General features: G+C 37.5%; 1 protein-coding gene and 1 pseudogene across 5 annotated transcripts in view; both read right to left on the bottom strand.

Moving 5' to 3' along the window:
• The window catches only part of HERC4 (HECT and RLD domain containing E3 ubiquitin protein ligase 4), a 122,631-nt gene that overhangs the window by 51,750 nt on the left and 53,642 nt on the right, over positions 1–17,239 (bottom strand). For all 5 annotated transcript variants that reach the window (XR_007122619.1, XM_047701692.1, XM_047701690.1 and 2 more), the window contains exons 9-13: positions 3,094–3,170; positions 2,478–2,602; positions 1,221–1,280; positions 975–1,086; positions 302–491 (exon numbers count right to left, since the gene is read on the bottom strand). Coding sequence is in view for 4 of the 5 variants with exons in the window: in XM_047701692.1 (XP_047557648.1) it covers positions 302–491; positions 975–1,086; positions 1,221–1,280; positions 2,478–2,602; positions 3,094–3,170 (564 nt within the window). In the remaining variant the exon portion in view is untranslated. The remainder of the gene's footprint in view (positions 1–301; positions 492–974; positions 1,087–1,220; positions 1,281–2,477; positions 2,603–3,093; positions 3,171–17,239) is intronic.
• LOC125085356 (uncharacterized) lies at positions 1,531–1,650 on the bottom strand (annotated as a pseudogene).

Below are 17,239 nucleotides of genomic sequence, written 5' to 3' on the forward strand. Positions count from 1 at the left end.
TAATAGCAAGACCAAGAGGGACAAGGGAGGGGAAATACAGAAAACAGTTGGTTCTCTTCCCTGATATGGTCTCTGCTGTTGTTTGATTAAAATTTTAATATTTAACATGCTTTGCCTCTAATGACCAGCATGACTAGAAAAAGCAATGAAAGGAAAAACAGGTTTATTTTTCTGTAAGACAGTGTCAAATAAGCAAGGTAGCAAAATTTCAGACCGCAAAAAAAAATTAAAAACTTATTAGCACCTTTATTTAAAGAGAAAAAATTACAAAAGAAAAAAAAAAAAAGACCAGAATTCTTACCAAGTACTTTCAGTGGTGCCTTTTCTAGGTTCACAAGAGCTGTACCAAAGGGAATTGCTATTGTTGTGAAATTGTTGGAATCACTCATCAGGGGGCATTCTGGTAGAGTAAGATAAAACCTCAATGCTTCAACATCAGGTAAGGAGCTAGTCAGTTTAGGAATAAGATTCTTTTCCAAACTAGCTGCCACCTATATTTTGACAAAAAGTAAAACCTACTTTATTTAAAATGAATGTACTTTCCAAAAACAAGGAGAAAAATCATAAACACAGCAAACATAAAATGGTAAAAAAAAAAATGTATCTTAGAATGAATCACTGATTGTACTCTGAAACACAGGGAAATTTAATGCCTAAGCATTACTAAGAGCATTTTAAAACTCTGGTGTGTAAATTTCAATTTAAACTCTCTAGAGCTATACCTATATAGAAACTTAACCAACATGGTAATGTTAAGTATTAAAGGTCTACTTAAACATCTGGAGAGGTTTACAGATATTTGATAGCTAAGCTGTAAATGCTTTAAAATAAAACCTTATTTAATTCTTATATTGGCTTATATAATAGAAACAATGAAATATCTAAAACTACAAAGTTGCTGGGCTATAAATATACAAAATAATATAAAGTTCAACAGGCTATATAACAAAATATAAAATACTTCAAGAACAAACCTGCTGAGATATCTGAGGATGATCAGGTTGTATAAGTTTGTGGAATAAAAGCCTAGCAGCATTCATATCAACCCCTGAAAATTTGGTGCCTGTTCTATAGTGATCATCATTGCTATAAAAGAGAAAAAAAAAAAAAGAAGAGAGAGAGAAAAAAATAATAAACCCTTAAAGTTATTTAAGTTATTTAATATATTACTTAATACAATAAATTTTAAAAATTGTGCATACCAAAGAATTACCACTTACCTAACAGCTAGAAAACTTCCATTTAGACAACCAGAAGAAGAAAATGTTCCATCTATTTCACTAAAAAGAAAGTTAAAAAAATCCCCAAATCACAAAATGAGAAATCCAGTGTCCACATTTTTTAATCAAAGTATTTAATATACTATTTAATGCCACAGAGCACTCTTCTACCCAATATTCAACTAGTATAAATCAGAATTTTACAAACTGCTAAATTACTAAAGGTTAAAGTAATACCGCTTATCCTAGACTTTCTAAAAATTCATCAAACTGATCTGGTATTTTTCTTTCTTTCCTTCTTTCTTTTTAAAGCCTACAGCACCCACTACTCCCAAGGCAGTCTCCCATCCAAGTACTAACCAGGCCCAACCCTGCTTAGCTTCCAAAATCAAATGAGATTAGGTGCATTCAGGGTGGTATAATCACAGACACAAATCCGATGTTGTGAAAAAAAATATTTTTTTTTACATAAACATATACATTTAATTTTCTTAATTATACAGGATGGTAAATCTAATATCAGACGTTATTACTTTTTCTGAAATCCACCTTTTGGGGCTTTTAAGAAAAATTTTAATTTAGGAAAACAATCTGTAATTTAAAACAGCTTATCGGGGCTCCTGGGTGGCTCAGATGGTTAAGCATCTGCCTTCGGCTCAGGTCATGATCCTGGGGTCCTGGGACTGAGTCCCCCATTGGGCTTCCTGCTCATTGGGGAGCCTGCTTCTTCCTCTGCCCCTCTCTCTCTCATGAATAAATAAATAAAATATTTAAAGAAATAAAAAACAAATAAATAAAAACAGCTTATCAGATATAGTCTCTCATCCCCAAAACCAACAACAGAAAACTCTAAATACTAAACAAGTTCATCTATAAGCAGAATATTCAAGAAAGATTTAATACTTAAATCTTTTAAGAAGCATAAAAGTTAAAAGACAGTGAACACTAAGAAGCTAGAAGTAACATTATTTCAAATCCAATCCTAGTGGTTGTGTTTAATATTTCAAGTTATCATTTAATATTATAAATATGAAAGAATTAAAACATATAAATATATTCAAATGAGAGCTCTTAAAGTATCATTATAGAAATTCCAGATATTTAAACTTATGTAAACTATTTGGTGAACGATTTTTTTTTTTTAGTGAGTGGTATTAATAAAATACTTATTTAAACAAAAACTTCTAAGTACAAGATAGCACTACCATGGAGGTAAGAGGTTGTGTTTGTGTTGGGTAGGAAAAATGTTTTTCTTACTTGGCTATCTCCACAGGCAACCTTCCAGAGGGGTAGCTCAGCCATTTTTGAATAAGAGCTTCATTCACAGTCCAGATCTGTTTTGAAGGATCAGGACATCTAAAGTCATCTGGTGGCCCACAGTTCTAAATTTAAAGTAAGTAGATTAGCCAGAGAGCAGATATATATAACTTAAACCAAGACAAGTTTCCACTATGTATTTCATTTTTTCAAATGAAAAAATTTCATTTTTTTTAATTTTTTATTTATTTGACAGAGAGAGATCACAAGTAGATGGAGAGGCAGGCAGAGAGAGAGAGGGAAGCAGGATCTCTGCCGAGCAGAGAACCCGATGTGGGACTCGATCCCAGGACTCTGAGATCATGACCCGAGCCGAAGGCAGCGGCTTAACCCACTGAGCCACCCAGGTGCCCTGTATTTCATTTTTTTTTAACCGAGTATATCTCTACTAAATACCTGAAACAGTACTTACTAACCGGATCAGAAAAATTCTGCAGACTTGGGGGCAAAAAGGCTTAAGGCAATTACTTTGTAACATACAAAGAACATTAATATGGGCTTTAAAAATTATTCAAAATTATCTGAGTTCAGTAATTACTTGTATGACTACTATTACCTGGCGATTAGAGTAATGTGAAAAGCTTTGATCGCCCCCTGAGAAAATTCTTTTCACACAGAAATATTCTTCAGAATCTGTAATAAAAATAAGATGTAAAGAAATTCAAGATTTATATGACATTTTCAGGCTATCAAATATGCTACTGGATTTTTCTCTTAATAATCTAACTCAACTAGACATCCTATTCAGCATTCAACAGTATAAAATGACTTGGAATATTTTGATTATTGTAGAAAAGTGACTGACTGAGTGATACACACTGAATGAAGTATAACGAGCACTTGGTAAGTCTGCAAGTCTTTCTTCCAGCTTGGACAATAAAGCGGTGTTTCTAGTCAATGCCTTTTTTTATCTCAATATATTTTAGTTTAAACTGAAGATGATGTAAAAATTGAACGAAGGGTATAAAAGCTCAGAAGAAAATAAAAATTAAGAATATTAATTTTTAAAAAAGAATAACAAGCAAATGTTAAAACTTCTTGAGTAAAATACTTGATAATGCAAAATTTTCTTTTACTATAGCTATACAAAAGTAAGATGACACCCACAGCTCTTCATTGGCAACTTTTTATCAGTAAAACCCAAATCAACCACCTGGGTGGCACAGTCGATTAAGCTCTCTTTGTTTCCATTCAGGCTGAGATCTCAGGGCTGTGAGATCCAGCCCTATGTCAGGCTGTGTGCTGCTCTCAGTGGGAGTCTCCTTAAGACTCCCCCTTCTGAACCTCCCCCACCTGCACTGCCTCTCTCTCAAAAAATATATATAAATCTTAAAACAAAAACCCAACAAACCAAATCTAGTCCAAAATAATTAATAAGCAAATTTAGTAGCAGTAAAATTAAGACAATAAAGTTCTTTTTCAAAAAGATATTCAATGCCTCATCCTTCTCTTTTGCTTCTCAAAATGGAAAGAGCATCTATTATCAAAAGTACTGTGGGGGAGAAAAAAAAAGGACTGCTGGGCTAGCACTTAGCGGTATCACATACCAAAACATCAAGCCCGATACTGGGCTAATTAAGTCTCATTATTTCCAAATATAATACATTTCTGTCATCCTACTCCTGACCCCCACCACCCTTTAGTTTGCTAGTTCTTTACCTTGTATTATTTGTAACCATGGCTGCTACAGAATTATAAATTCTTAAGGACATCTTAATTTCTTTGATTATTCCCTACTACCAAGCACAATGTTTGATTTGCAAAAGAACTCACTAAATATTTGTTAACATCAATATATAATACAAAGAAATATTTACCTAGCTCAGAACATACTGAGAACTTCAGAGTTCAAAACATCAACATGACTAAATTTTCCACAAGTACCAAGAATGCTCTATGGCAAAAATAACTTCTAAGAACAGATTAAAAGGGTAAATCTAAAATATTAAATAAACCAATGATTCAACTTAAAATCTTTTCTCTACATCATTTTCACAAATCTACTTGAAACTGTTAGCTTCCTTAAAAGATTTAGCAGGATGTTATTCATTTATCCCTAAAATGTGATTCTGCTCTCTATAATCAAGAAGAAAGATGAGTACAGTACACGAATAAGTTTCTTGGGGATATAAGTGAGGTACCAAAATTTATTTTTCTTAATTTCCTTGTAATCACTCCTCCAAAAAGTTTATAAAATCTAGTCATCTGTCTTAACAGCTTCTTGTAGATTGAATTTTGCTAATTGCATCCTCAAGGTTTCCCCTCACATTTCTCTTGGTCCTTCTGTACCTCCTGTAAATTGGTGGTTGGATCTTAAAAAGGCTTTAATTAAAGTCTGAATGTTTCAACAAAACTATTACAAGGTGGTAGCAGGAGCTGTTTTTCCATCAGGAAGCACATAATGTGTGGCTGAGTTCCTTTCTGCAATGTTAGGAACCACTGATGCTCGGTGCTTAGATCATTAATTCACTGTGCGTTGAAAAATGATGATATGCTAACATTACTTCCTCCTCTTGTAGCTGGCCCATTAGCTTCCTTACCTACATAGTTTGTTACCCTGTAATAGAAAAAAATTAACTCGATCTTTTCCATTTATTTATTCATCTCTTGCTTTTTAAACTTCTATTTCTTTGACACTAAGGAGGATAACATTTTTTTTTAAAGGATTTTATTTATTTATTTGACAGAGAGAGCACAAGTAGGCAAAGTGGCAGGCAGAGGGAAAGGGAAAAGCAAGCTCTCCGCTGAGCAGGGAGCCCCATGCAGAGCTCAATCCCAGGACCCTGGGATCGTGACCTGAGCCAAAGGCAGACACTTAACCGACTGAGCCACCCAGGCAGCCTGATAATAATTTTTCTTGAAGATTTATTTATTTTAGAGAAGAAGAGTGCATGAGCAGGGGGAGGGGGAGGGAATCTCAAGCAGACTCTCTGCTGAGCGTGGAGCACCACATGGGGCTGGATCTCACAACCCTGAGATCATGACCTGAGCCAAAATCAAGACTAAACTGACTGAGCCACCCAGGCACTCCAAGAGGGTAATAATTTTTGCATGGGTTTTAGTAACATGAATTTCCTCTTTGGGCATTTCCATTAATTTCCTTTATCTATTGAGTGTGTTAATGTTTGTCTTATTTATTTATTAAGTGTCTCACTGTTTTTCTCACCAATATGTATGAGTACTTTGGATATTCAGGCTAATTAATCTTAGGCTGTATTTGCTACAACCATTTTTCTTTTTTCTTTAAGATTTTATTTATTTATTTGACAGAGATCACAAGTAGGCAGAGAGGTAGGCAGAGAGAGGGGAAGGAAAGCAGGCTCCCTGTGGAGCAGAGAGCCCGATGCAGTGCTTGATCCCAGGACCCAGGGATCATGACCTGAACTGAAGGCAGAGGCTTTAACCCAGTGAGCCACCCAGGCACCCCTACAACCATTTTTCTTAAATAATAACTTAATTTTGATTCACACAAGATTTGTTTTTCCATTTAATCAAACGTATTTCATTGCCATAATACTGAGAAAGGCTTTCCCATTTCATGTGTTTCTGTTTTTTTTAAGTAATCACTACACCCAACGTGGGGCTCCAATTCACAGCCCCGATATCAAGAGTCACATGCTCTTTTGACTGAGGCAGCCAGGAACCCCAAAGCTTTTCCTATGTTTGAATCAGAGAATTATTTTCTTAAGAACTTTCTAACATTTTTTTTAAAAGATTTTATTTATTTATTTATTTGACAGAGGAGACACAGCAAGAGAGGGAATGCAAACAGGAGGAAAAAGAGTCAGGCTTCCTGCCAAGCAGGGAGCCTGATATGGGGCTGGATCCCAGGACCCAGAGATCATGAGGTGAGCCCAAGGCAGATGCTTAACGACTGAGCCATCCAGGTGCCTCAGAACTTTTTTAACATTAACGTTCTTTAATCCCTTTATAACTTAATGTACACTATTAGGTTATGATCTAAACTGACCTTTCCCCCCCAATTTTCATGTGTTGAGTAATTCTCCTCCCTTCTCAGATTAGTGATGCCTTGTTTTAAAAAGTTATGAAAAGGCACTACCTCTTCCACCCATAACCACAGCGCTAAAAATCCTGACACTCTTCTCTAACAAAGTGTTCTCTCAAAGTCCTTCTCAATATATATCTCCAAGAACCATTACCAACCAACTAGAGTTGGTACTTGAAATAAAACTTATATACAATACTTACATGGAATTCCCCTCTCCCTGGACTTTCCATTAAATTTGAATGATCTGAATATCTATGTATATACCAATTATCTGATTTGTTAGTTTTAGGTAGTACATATTGTCCTATCTAGAAGGGCTATTTCACATTCTTCTTTGCTCTTTACAAAATACTTTTTACATGGTCAGAAAAAATTGTGAAGACTTTGAAACAGGGCACTCTCCCCACCAATACTAAGCCCTGAGCACCCTTTAGGAATCTCTCCACCTGAAAGGTATTACTGAGCTATTTACTATTCTGTAAATTGTACTTCTGTTTAGGAGCAGTACTAACAGAGAGATACAACTATGTACGTGCTTTTCTTTTTTTAAGATTTTATTTACTTACCTGAGAGAAAGTGTGAATACAAGCAGGGGGAATGGCAGAGGGAGGCAGGCTCCCCACTGAGCAGGGAGCCCAACACACATTCAATCCCAGGACCCTGGGATCATGATGGGCTCAGAAAGACACTTAATCGACTAAGCCACCCAGGTGCCCGTGAATGTGCTTTTGATTTACAAGGAAAAAGGAGTACTTTTTGATGGTCTCTGAATTCTTTTATACTTTTAGGACATTCAGGACCCCAAACAGCTTTTTTTTTTAATTTTATTTTTTATAAACATAAAATATATTTTTATCCCCAGGGGTACAGGACTGTGGATCACCAGGTTCAACACTTCACAGCACTCACCATAGCACATACCCTCCCCAATGTCCATAACCCCACTCCCCCAACCCCCCTCCCCCCATCAACCCTCAGTTTGTTTTGTGAGATTAAGAGTTACTTATGGTTTGTCTCCCTCCCAATCCCATCTTGTTTCATTTACTCTTCTCCTACCCCCTGAACCCCCCATGTTGCATCTCCTCTCCCTCATATCAGGGAGATCATATGATAGTTGTCTTTCTCCGATTGACTTATTTCGCTAAGCATGATACCCTCTAGTTCCATCCATGTTGTCGCAAATGGCAAGATTTCATTTCTTTTGATGGCTGCATAGTATTCCATTGTGTATATGTACCACATCTTCTTTATCCATTCATCTATTGATGGACATCTAGGTTTTTTCCATAGTTTGGCTATTGTAGACATTGCTGCTCTAAATATTCGGGTGCATGTGCCCCTTCGGATCACTACGTTTGTATCTTTAGGGTAAATACCCAGTAGTGCAATTGCTGGGTCATAGGTAGTTCTATTTTCAACATTTTGAGGAACCTCCATGCTGCTCAAACAGCTTCTTAAACAGAGTTTAAGAGGTTAAAAAGCACCAATACTGTATTAGAATTTAAAGTTAAGGAGAAAAAAAAAAAGGGCTTTCTTTTTTTTTTTTTTTTTTAAGATTTTATCTGCCGAGAGAGACTATGGGCATGCAAGCAGGGGTAGCAGCAGGCAGAGGGAAAAGCAGGCTCTCTGCTGAGCAAGGAGCCTGATGTGAGACTTGATCGCAGAACCCTGGGATCATGACCTGAGCTGAAGGCAGACACTTAACCAACTGAGACATCAGGTGTCCCCCACCCCCCACTTTTTAAAAAAAGATTTATTTATTTTAGAGAGAGAGGAAGCACACAGAGCTGGGGGAGAAGCAGAGGAGTGAATCTTCAAGCAGATTCCCCTCTAAGCATGGAGACCATTGCAGGGCTCACTTCCAGGACCCTGAGATCATGACTTGAGCCAAAATCAAGAGTTGGATGCTTGATCAACTGAGCCACCCAGCACCCCTAAAACTACGAAAATTCAAAATATTGATTCAATTTAAAGATGAGCATAATGAACATACTACATGTTAACAAAGAGAACATCTTAGTAATAAAACGAAAATCATTTTGATTTCATGGACCCTCTGAGACAACACCACTATCCTGATGGAAGTCTGTTTGTTTTAGAACATGAAAGAATATAAATGAAGACAATGTAGCAAGTGAATTTTATTTGTCTTGGTTTATATTTTGTTCTGAAAGAAGCTATAAAATGTGTTAACATCTTAGCCATTCAATTTTGAAGGGTGTGCTTCATGGTTTAATGATTAATGCCTTCACCTACAATATAAAATATTATTCTTGACTTTTTTGTGTAATCTGATAGAGAAAATTCTGTGTCTTATTAGAATAATCTTTGATGCTTTATATTGACTTTGTTTTTCATTATTTAAGGAGAGAAAAAAAACAAAAAGTCCTCAGTTTTGGAAGAATTAAAAGTTCTTTTCAATCTTATTACCCTCCACATTTATTCTGAAATCTTTTACTGACACTTTGATAAAATAAGTAACCAAGTATTGTTTCTAACATCAATAGTTGTATCTTAATAAAGTGTTCAAATCTCCTCTCATGATTTCTTTGACTTTTGCCTTCCTGTTATGGGTTCAATTGTTTTCCCAAAATTCACATGCTGAAGTCTTAATCCCCAGTAACTCAGAATACAACTGTATTTAGAGACAGGCTTTAAAGAGGAGATGAAGGTAGAATGAACTTGTTAGGGTACTCGGTGGTGTCCTTATTATAAGAGGAAAAGACATCAGCAATGCAAACACACAAAGAAAAGGCCATGTGAGAACACAGAAAAAGGCAACCATTGCTAGCCAAAAAGAGAGGCCTCAGAAGAAACCCAAACTCCTAACATGACACCTTGATCATGGACTTCTAGCCTCTAGAACGGTGAGAAAATAAATTTCTGTTGTATAAAGGCAGTCAGTCTGTGGTATTTTTTTATGGCAGCTCTAGCAAATGAACAACATGATTCGCAAAATCATATCCTAAATATAGGAAAACGAAATTTCTAAAATACCTTTTACGCATCTGTGAAAATATCTTTGAGATTTTTCAGAGAGGCTTGGATAATTATAAAAGTTATTCTTTTAATATGTAAGAAGAGATGCTAGAAATAATTAGCTTTGTTTGATGTGTTACTATCTCAAGAGTTGCATGGGAAGAGTTGTCAAATCAGAAGAGACACTTAATCTTCCCTAAGTTAAATATATATGGTAAAATGTAATTAATACAAACATTTCAAAAATTGTCTCTTATGATAAGTCCCTGGAGATTTGTCAATATCCTTGTTTTCCATATTTTTAAATGTGAAGTAAAGCACTATTCAATACTCTTAAGAAATTGTTTTTATTTTCCTATATTTATCAAAGTCTAATTGGTTCTAATTTCAGTTATTAACTGTTATTTTAAACGTTTTGTGGTATATTCTTACTGCTTTAATTCATATACAGTATCTTCTTGGTTTGCAAATGGGATGTATTTCAGACTTACTATGAAGTCATAAAAAATACTGATTTTTTTATCAAGTGAAATCTCTTTACTTGATATTCTTAGTGTTATTCCTGGTACATTAGGTCTCAGGATTATCATGTTATATCTTAACATTTTTTCATCTATAAAGAGTTACCAAAAAAAAAAAAAAAAAAGAGGGGACGCCTGGGTGGCTCAGTTGGTTAAGCAGCTGCCTTCGGCTCAGGTCATGATCCCAGTGTCCTGGGATCGAGTCCCACATCGGGCTCCTTGCTTGGCAGCGAGCCTGCTTCTCCCTCTGCCTCTGCCTGCCACTCTGTCTGCCTGTGCTCACTCTCGCTTCTCTATGACAAATAAATAAATAAAATCTTAAAAAAAAAAAAAAAAGAGTTACAGTCCTCTACATTTATGAGTCAGATGTTAAGAGTCACTGTCTTCTATGAAAACAAGCTTAATCATCGTTTTTAGAAATCTGTTTTGCATGCCACAGACACATCCAAATATCCCTGTCAGACGTATTGTTCTTATAATGAACCCTCTTCAGATCTTTCCATTTGACAATTATCAGCAATAAACTAGTCACAGTCATTTTAAGCCTTTGTCATCTACTGATTTTACTCTAATGCTTATTTGAAATCTCTCCTATAAACTCTGGTACAAGCCAGAGTTTGCATTTTCAAAAAAGAAGGACATCTCAGAGGCATGCAAAAAGGACTGTACTGTGTATATGAAACCACTTATGCTTCATAGAATAGACACTCAGGCACAGGCCTCTGAGGAAACATAACTCAGATAAAGAACACCTCACACTGGAATGGATGAACTGATGAAGAAAAATTTATTGTGGTTATTTGTTTAGAATAATGTTTAACTTTGTTTTAATGTTCTGTTTTTTCGATATATAAGGGAACTATCTGTTCTTCTTCTAAAGATATCTAACTCACGACAGTTTTGTAATTCTGCTTTGTTAAGCTGAAATGAAACATTTTAAATCTTTTTTTTTTTTTAAAGATTTTATTTATTTGTCAGAGAGAGAGGGAGAGAGAGCAAGCACAGGCAGACAGAATGGCAGGCAGAGGCAGAGGGAGAAGCAGGCTCCCTGCCGAGCAAGGAGCCCGATGTGGGACTCGATCCCAGGATGCTGGGATCATGACCTGAGCCGAAGGCAGCTGCTCAACCAACTGAGCCACCCAGGCGTCCCTGAAATGAAACATTTTATATTGGAACTTCCCTCTGCCTCACTTCAGCTTGTCAGTATCTCCTGGAGAGGAGTTTGTATCCTGGTCTGGCATTCTGTGGCTGCTGCCTAAGGAACACCTCTAGGTCACCCTCTAAGGTCACCTGGCTCTGGGAACCAGTGGGGTTTATGCTCACAGGTCTCACAGGACTTTATTCAACAGAAAAAGTTCTTAAACAGCTACCACCCCTAGGGTATAGCAAGAGACAACCGATAAAGAAGTCCAATCTTTCTGTAAAAGTCCCATTAGCTTATTTCTGTAGCTCTGGTCTGAGAAGCAGGCTTCTAATTGAACACAGGGCTAAGGGCCTACTGTAATCCTCCCCAGAAACCTCAGAGGGAGGGCCTTATCTCTGTGCTCTCCCTCTGCCACAATCTAGAGCACAATTACCTCCCACAGAGGAAGTGTATACACATCTGGTGTCCTGGTTTTTGTGGCTGCCAAGCAGTGGAAACCCCTTGAGTGCCAGGTTCTGATGGACTGCAGGATTTGCATTCCTGGGACGGGGGTCTCATGGGTTGTAACAATTAAAGAGAGTTCTTGGCTGGCTACCACCCCCCAGTCACAGCACAAACAGCAGACTGAATTATACCCCCATTCTTTCTGTGAAAAAGGTCTACCTGCATGTCCTGGAGCTTCAACCTTAGGGGCAGGATTCTGGTTTAGCATACATCTATCGACTTACTAAGGTGATCTCTGGGGACTAAGGCAAACAGATGCCATCTTTGCCCTGTCCCTCTGCATTACTACAAGTCACTGCTATCTCCTGGAATGGAGCTTGGACCATTATTTGATGTCCTGATTTTCATGACTACCGCCCAGGGGACCCCTCTAGGCTCTCTGGTGGCTAGTGGGACTTTCACTTGTGGTCCTACAGTACCGTATATATTTGCATACCTTAAAAGCTGCTACCTGAGTGTCTGGCTTCCAATCAACCTGAATCTAAGTGCTGTCTGAGATCCTCCCATTTGGGACTCCCATAGGCCTTGGCACACCCTCAATTACTGGGAGCCACAAAAAATAAAAGACTGCTTGGACTATCACAAAGGTTTGAGAGACAACCAAAACCTAGGGCAGTTAAACTATATTACAAAGCTGTAATAATCAAAACAGTATAGTATTGGCATAAAAACAGACACTTAGATCAATGAAACAGAATAGAGAAACCAGAAATAAACCCACAAATACATGCCAATTTATAACAAAGGAGCCACAAATATATAATGGGAAAAGGACAATCTCTTAATAGATGGTGTTGGAAAACTGGAAGGCCACATGCAAAAGAATGAAACTGGACAACTATCTTACCCCATAAACACAAACTAACTCAAAACAGATTAAAGACTCGAACATTAAGACCTGAATCATAAAACTCCTGGAAGAAAACAAAAGCAGTAGTTGACATCAGTCTTAGAGATGATTTTTTGGGTTTGACACCAAAAGGAAAGAAAAGAAAAACTAAAACTCTTCTGCATAGCAAAGGACACCATCAACAAAATGAAAAGGCAACCTGTGGGATGGAAGAAAGTATTTACAAATGATGTATGTGATAAGGGGTTAAATAGCCAAAATAAATACAGAATGCATAAAACAATAGCAAAAGGCAAATAATCTGATTAAAAATGGACAGAAAATCTGAATAAACATTTCTCCAAGGAAGATATACAGGTGACCAACAGGTATATGAAAAGGTGCTCAACGTCACTCATTATTAGAGAAAAGCAAATCAAAACCACAAAGAGATATCACCTGTAAGACTGGCTACTATTAAAAACACAAGAAATAACAAGCGCTGGTGAAAATGTGGAGTAAAGGGTACTTTTGTGCACTGTTGGTGAGAATGTAAATTTGTATAGCCAACTACAGAAAATGATATGATGGAGATTCCTTAAAAAGTTAAAAACAGAACTACCATGTGATCCAGCAATTCTACTTCTGTGTATTTATCCAAAGAAAATGAAAAAACAAACAAACAAACAAAAAAAAACCCAAACTTGAGACTATATGCACCCCCACATTTCCTGCAGCATTATTTGCAATACCCAAGACATGGAAGCAACCTAAGTATCCACTGATAGATGAATGGTTAAAGAAAATGTCACACACACACACACACACACACACACACACACACACACAGAGGAATATTATTTAGTCATAAAAAAGAACGAAATCTTGCCACTTGTTACAATATGTATGAGCCTTGAGGGTATTGGCTTAAGTGAAATAACTCAGAGATAGGCAAATTCTGTATGATCTCACTTACTTCTATGTGGAATCTGAAGGGTGAAAAAAGCTCATAGATATAGGGAACAATCAGTGGTTGCCAGAGGTAAGGCGGGTGGTAGGGTGGACAAGATGGGTGTAGGGGGTCAAAAGGTATACATTTGGACACAGATCCACACAGAAAGAGAATGCCATGTGAAGATGAAGGCAGTGATCTACTTGCCAGGAAATGGCAAAGACTGCCAGTAAACCACCAGAGGCTAGGAGAGACACATGGAACAGAGGCTCCCTTAAAGCCCTCACAACAAAGTAACCCTGGGGTGCCTGGGTGGCTCAGGTGCCTAAGTGTTTTTGGCTCAGATCATGATCTCATGTCAGGCTCTCTGCTTCTCCCTCTCCCTCTGCCCCTCCCCCCCCAACCCTGCTCCTGCATGCTCTATCTCAAATTAGTAAATAAAATCATTAAAAAGAGGAAGAAGAAACCCTGCTTTTTCTTGGATTTCTAGCCTCCAGAACTGAGTCAATAAATTTGTGTTGTTCAAGTTACCCAGTCTGTGGTATTTTGTTACAGCTGTCCTAGAACACTAACACAGCTGTCCAAACATTATACCTTCTAAAGAAAGGTCTGCTCTGTGCCAAGCTCCAAGGGCCTAATTCCAAAGTCTGGAATAAAAATGTTTTTGTTCACCTGTGATCTTGAGGCCACAATAGACAGTTTATGCTAACAATGTGATTTATGGTGGGGGCCATGGGCTTCACCTCCGAAGGGACCAAGGAAATTCATATTTAATGGGGTGCCTGGGTGGTTCAGTCAGCTGAACATCTGACTCTCTAGGTTTCGGCTCAGGTCATGATCTCCATCAGTCATGAGATCGAGCCCCATGTCAGGCTCTGTCCTCAGTGGGGAGTCTGCTTGAAGACTCTTTCCCTCTGCCTTGTACCCCACTCACTCACACTCTCTCTCTGAAATAAATCTTAAAAAAATTCACATTTAGCTAGTTTTTAAACTATACAGCCTTAGTATAGTGCAAAATAATTATCAACCCTTACATATATGATACACATATATGTAATTTGTGGTAAAATAAACACAAAATTTCCCATTTTAACCATTTAAATTGTATAATTCAATGGCATTAAGTACATTCAAATGTCCATCTATCAATTATTCATCTCCAGAAAGTTTTCGCTGACACAATCAGAAACTCTGGGGAGGGGTTAAGATGGTGGAGGGGTAGGGTGATGGTAAGTTTGTCTCCTTCCTCGAATACAGCTAGATAAGTATCAAATCATTCCCAAGACCCAAGAAATCAATGAGAAGCCTTAGAGAATAAAGCTGCACATCTATAAATAGAAAAAATGACCAATGGAAGGTAGGAACTGTGGAGAGTTGATTCATGGGAGAAAAAAAGCCACCAGCACTGCACAGGGGAGGGAGCCCTAGTGGTGGAGTGGGTAGTGAGAGAAAAGGGGAGAGAGAAAGAGTTTGTTGGCGGTGGTGGGGGGGCAGTGAAAACACACACATAGGACTATACAAGAAAACTATTCCCCAAAACCATTGACTGGAAAAAAGGAAAGAGTTTCAATACTGCCAGTTGTTTTTTGTTTTTTTTTTTTTTAAAGATTTTATTTATTTGACAGACAGAGATCACAAGTAGGCAGAGAAGCAGGCAGAGAGAGAGGAGGAAGCAGGCTCCCCACCGAGCTGAGAGCCCAATGCGGGGCTCAATCCCAAGACCCCGGGATCATAACCCAAGCTGAAGGCAGAGGCTTTAACCCACTGAGCCACCCAGGCGCCCCTTCCTATATTTTTTAAATTAAAAAAATTTTATTTTATTTTGCTTTATTTATTTATATTTATTATTATTTTTAAAGATTTTATTTATCTATTTGACAGAGAGAGAGAGATCACAAGTAGGCAGAGAGGCAGGGAGAGAGAGGGGGAGGCAGGCTCCCTGCCGAGCAGAGAGCCCAATGTGGGGCTCGATCCAGGACCCCAAGATCATGACCCGAGCTGAAGGCAGAGGCCCAACCCACTGAGCGACCCAGGCGCCCCTATTTTTATTTATTTTATTTATTTATCCCAAAAGAACGAACAGGAAGAAGTGATGGCCAGGGATTTAAGCAATACAGAGAGAAGTAAGATGTCTGAACCAGAATTTAAAACAATTAGAAGGATACTAGCTGGACTTGAAAAAAGCATAGAAGACACTAGAGAATCCCTTACTACAGAGATAAAAGAGCTAAAACCTAGTCAAGCTGAAATTAAAGATGCTATAGCTGACAACAAACCCAAATGGATGCCATAACAATGAAGATATATAAAGTGAAGGAATGAATCAGTGATGCTGAAGATAAAATTACAGAAAACAATGAAGCTGAGGAGGGAAACAAAGATGATGGATCACAAAGGTAGACTTGGGGAACTCTGACTTATTAAAACATAGTAACATTCATATCATAGGAAGCCCAGAATGATGAAAAGATAGAAGGGGCAGAAAGTTTATTTGAGCAAATTATAGCTGAACACTTCCCCTTAAGTAATCTGGTGAAAGACACAGACATCAAAATCCAAGAAGCATGGAGAACTCCCATTAAATTCAACAAAAGCCAGCCATCGCCAGGGGTACCATAATCAAATTCACAAAATACACAAACAAGGAAAGAATTCTGAAAGCAGCTAGGGGAAAAAAAAAAGTCCTTAAGCTACAAGGGAAGACAGATCAGGATCACAGATCTGTAACAGTAACTTGGGAGCCGGAAGAGAATGACAGGATATATATATATATATATATATATATATATATTTATATTTATATTTATATTTATATTTATATTTATATTTATATTTATATTTATATTTATTTATTTATTTTTAAATTTTTATTTATTTGAGAGAGAGAGAGAGTGAGAGAACATGAGAGGGGAGAGGGTGAGAGGGAGAAGCAGACTCCCTGCGGAGCAGGGAGCCCCATGTGGGACTCCATACTGGGACCCTGGGATCATGACCTGAGCCAAAGGCAAAGGCTCAACAAATAAGCCACGCAGGCAGCCGACAGGATATATTTAAAGTGCTGAAAGGGAAAAAAAGTGCAGCCAAGAATATTTTATCCTGCAAGACTATCATTCAGAAAAGAAGGAAAGATGAAGAGTTTCCCAGACAAACAAAAACTAAAGGAATTCATGACCACTTAACCAGCCATGCAAGAAATATTAATGGGAACTCTTCAGGGAAAAAAACCACCAAAAGCAACAAAAAAGAAAGGAACACAGAACATCATCAGAAACACCAACATTACAGGTAACAGAATGGCACAAAATTTGTATTTTTCAATAATGACTCTGAATGTAAATAACTAAATGCTGTAATCAGAAGACACAGGGTATCAGAATGCATTAAAAAAAACGAACACCCATCTATATGCTGCCTATAAGAGACTCATTTTAGACCTAAAGATGCAATCAGAAATTCTGTACCCATTAAACAACCCCTCTGTTCTCCCCTCCCCCAAGGCCCTGGTAACCACTATTCTACTTTCTGTCTCTATACATTTGACTGTTCCAGGTACCTCACATAAGACCAGTCATATGATATATTGTCCTTTTGTGAGTAGCTCCTTTGACTTACCATATTATTTGCAAGATTCATCCATGTTGTATCACATATCAAAATTTTACTCCTTTTTATGGATAATTTTCAACTACATGCACATACCACATTTCTTTTCCATCTACTCATCTGTTGATGGACCTTGAGTTGTTCACACTTTTTGGCTACTG

Source organism: Lutra lutra, chromosome 14 (assembly GCF_902655055.1).
Source record: "Lutra lutra chromosome 14, mLutLut1.2, whole genome shotgun sequence".
Taxonomy (NCBI): Eukaryota; Metazoa; Chordata; class Mammalia; order Carnivora; family Mustelidae; genus Lutra; species Lutra lutra.